The sequence below is a fragment of the Petaurus breviceps genome, unplaced genomic scaffold, assembly GCF_028583685.1.
Source record: "Petaurus breviceps papuanus isolate PSGF00001 unplaced genomic scaffold, PetGlider_PUasm1.0 214, whole genome shotgun sequence".
In the NCBI taxonomy this organism is placed as follows: Eukaryota; Metazoa; Chordata; class Mammalia; order Diprotodontia; family Petauridae; genus Petaurus; species Petaurus breviceps.
The window spans coordinates 461,712-465,097 of NW_027185863.1; the positions used below are offsets into that span (position 1 = coordinate 461,712).

At 34.9% G+C, this 3,386-nt stretch overlaps 1 protein-coding gene across 1 annotated transcript; it reads right to left on the minus strand.

Annotated features, from left to right (window-relative positions):
- Nucleotides 1-991: 991 nt before the first annotated feature.
- Nucleotides 992-1,300, minus strand: LOC138165609 (small ribosomal subunit protein eS17-like). The gene has a single exon (XM_069093936.1). It carries the CDS (start codon nucleotides 1,298-1,300, stop codon nucleotides 992-994), a length of 309 nt encoding a protein of 102 aa, XP_068950037.1.
- Nucleotides 1,301-3,386: the final 2,086 nt, after the last annotated feature.

Below are 3,386 nucleotides of genomic sequence, written 5' to 3' on the forward strand. Positions count from 1 at the left end.
TGTTACTAACAACATATAGTACTAGATAATTACTGGTTCTCATGACCTCCAATACTCTACAAAATAATGAATATTCACATGAAATAAAGTGATTATAGCTGTAATTATTAAAAATTAACAATCTGATGAATTAAGAGCAACAAAGGCTAATACCTAATATCCATGTTCATTCAGCACCTCATATCATACAAGCAACCAAGCTCTTGGAAGGAGTTAACAGGACTCACACATTCAACTATTTCCTTGCTGCTGCTTTATTCTCTGCTAGTACTCCCTGCTCATGGCCTTACTCTACCATTCTATGGAAAGTACCAGTAAAACTTTATTCTTTCTATCCCCCTCAACAGGAAAAAGACCTTTAAGTACAAAAGAAAGGAAATTTGAGTAATATGAGACTATTCTGCACCCAAGAAAATCCAGAGGAAAATTAAATGTGTGCCCAACAGCAAAGGATGTCAAGATGATTTCCAAGGTGACGTATTACATAAACTTGGGCCTACTTATTAATGAAAAAATGATGGACATTAAAAAAAAGAAGCATGTGAAATATTCCTATGAAGAAAATTAGATCATATCATCTGATTTTCTTGAAAACATCCTAGACAATTCAAGAAATGTAAATAAATACAGCTAGCAGGGAAAGTACAAGGAATGAGATAAATCATCCCATTAAAAGACAGAAAAATAGGAAGATTATTATGAGGTTGAAACAACAAAAACAGAAACTTAGTTTTGAAAATGCTAGAAATATCTGTAATATTTTTTAAAAGAATATTTATATATAGGTAAGGTAGAGATAAAACTACTCTGATTTATTGATGAAATGTTGGTTTATTTAGAAAATCCTAGAGAATCGGGAAATATACTAACTGAGAAGACTAACAGTGTCAAAAAAGATTTGGGCTACAAAACAAATCCATATAAATGAACAGAATTTCTTTTTGGGGGGAAGGAGTTCCCAAGATTATTGTAAAGAAGACAAAAGTAAATATTAAACAGCTCCTCTTAGTGTTTTGAAGTTCATCCCAGCTGTGGGCTGGGTAACTTGCAGGTTGGACAAACTGCCAACGTCCAGGAGTTTCAACATTTCTTTGGTATCAGGGTCTACTTCAATGATTTCCTGATCCAAAGCAGAGACCTCAGGGACATAGTTATCCCTCCTTTCTCTTTCTTCTTCCTGCAGTATGATGGAGATACCTCTCACAGGGCCTCTCTGGATCCGCTTCATCAGATGAGTAACATATCCGGAGATCTTGTTGCAGAGCTTCTTGCTGGGGCTGATGGAGATCTCCTCACACATACGTTTGTTGGTATGGAAGTCATTGCCCAGGCAGGTGTAGTACTTTTCTTTTTTGTTTTAAGCAATTGGGGTTAAGTAACTTGCTTAAGGTTACATGGCCAGTTTTTTTGTATGGGTGTTAAGTATCTGAGGCCGGAACTGATCCCGGGTCCTCCTGACTTCGGGCCGGGTGCTCTTACTCACTGAGCCACCTGGCTGCCCCAGTGTAGTACTTTTCAATGATGACTCTTGCCACCTTCTTCATGGTCTTGTTCCAAATGTGACCCATGTTGGCTCCAGAGGGTGAAGGGACATGAACAGAATTTCTATATTAGAATAATAAAATCTAGGAAGTAACCACAGAGAAGTAAATTACGTGAAAAATAACTATAAAATGCATAATATATTTGGGGATCAACTTATAAAAGTAAAAAAAAATATTTGAATAGATTCAATTACAAAGTTTTCCCTAAAGAAATAAAGAACAGGGGGTGGCTATGTGGTGCAGTGAATAGAGCATAGGCCCTGGAGTCAGGTGAACCTGAGTTCAAATATGGCCTCAGACACTTGACACACTTACTAGCCCTGTGACTTTGTCACTTAACCCCAATTGCCCTCCAAAAAAAAAAAAGAAAGAACAATTAAAATAGCTGGAAGAATATTCATGTCTGAACATTGACAGTATATGAAAATGGCAATTTTATTTGCATATTGTACTAATCAAACTATCCATGAGATACTTATAGACTTCAATAAAATAATAAAGTTAATTTAGGGAAATGACAGATCTGGAAATTCAAAGGAAATAATAGAAAAAGATAGGGATGAAGGGGCAATGAAGGATGAGGCCCATACAGGCCTCAAATGATACTATGAAGCACTAGTCACTAAATTCTTTTGTATTTGTTAAAAAATAAAGAAGTAAGTCAATTCAACAGACTATACAGGGAAAACTAGAAAAAAAATGGGAATCGATAAATCAGTATTGTAGAAATACTAAAAGATAAATCACTTAGGAAGGAATTCCCTGTTTTCTAAAAACTGATAGTGACCCTAGAAAACTGTCTGGTAGGAATTGAACTTACAACAACATCTTACACCATATCCCACGATAAATTCAAAATTGATACGTTACCTTAATATTAAAGACCACATCATAAAGAGAGAGAGAGACAGAGAGAAAGAGACAGAGAGAGAGAGAGAATTAGGTTAAATACCTTTCACAAGTAGAGGGAGGAGTTATATTCTTAACAAAACAAGAAATAGAAACAATTATAAAATATAAAACCAATAATTTTGATAGAGTGAAATTGAAAGCTTCTATAAAAAGAAAATTAATGCATCTTGGTTAAGAATGGAAGTGTTTGAGAGACAGAGCCAAGGTGGCAGAGTAGAAGCAGGAATTTGCTTGAGCTCATTCCCCAATCACCTCCAAATACCTGTAAAAAATGACTCTAAACAAATTTTAGAGCTACAGTACCCACAAAATGACAGAGTGAAACATATCTCCAGTTGAAGACAGCCTGGCAGGCTGACAGGAAGGGTCTATTGCACTGGGCTGAGAGTAGAGCACAGTCCCACAAATAAACAAATGAACAAATACATAAGTAAATAGATAAATGAATAAATAGATGCTTTCCTAAAAAAAATGTCCTAGAAAATGATCAAAGACTCGAATAGACAGTGAAAAATACTAGAACAAGGTTGAAAGACTGAAATAATATTTTAAAAAATCTAAGCTATTTTCAATCAAAATCAACTAATCTAAAATGCATGTTAAGGAGAGATCAACTCATTATTGGGTTACCTGAAAACTTCAGCTACAAAAATGTCTAGACAGAACTTTAAAAAAAATCATGAATGAAAACTGCCTAATCTTACTGGGGCCTGAGACCAAGTTAAAATAGAAAAAAATCTACCAGTCATTTCCTAATAGAAAACACAAAATGAAAACAACCAAGAACTTAGAACAAGAACAAAATCCATAGCACCCAGGTTTAAAGAAAAAAAGCTGTTAAGAAAGAAGAATTCAACTAAGGAGTCAGAGTCAGAATAATACAGACCCTAGCAACCACCATTATAAAAGTGAAATGACCTTGAAATATGA

Excerpts from the sequence above, each read along its gene's own strand:
- LOC138165609 (XM_069093936.1), bottom strand. The coding sequence starts at position 1,300 with ATGTGTGAGGAGATCTCCATCAGCCCCAGCAAGAAGCTCTGCAACAAG.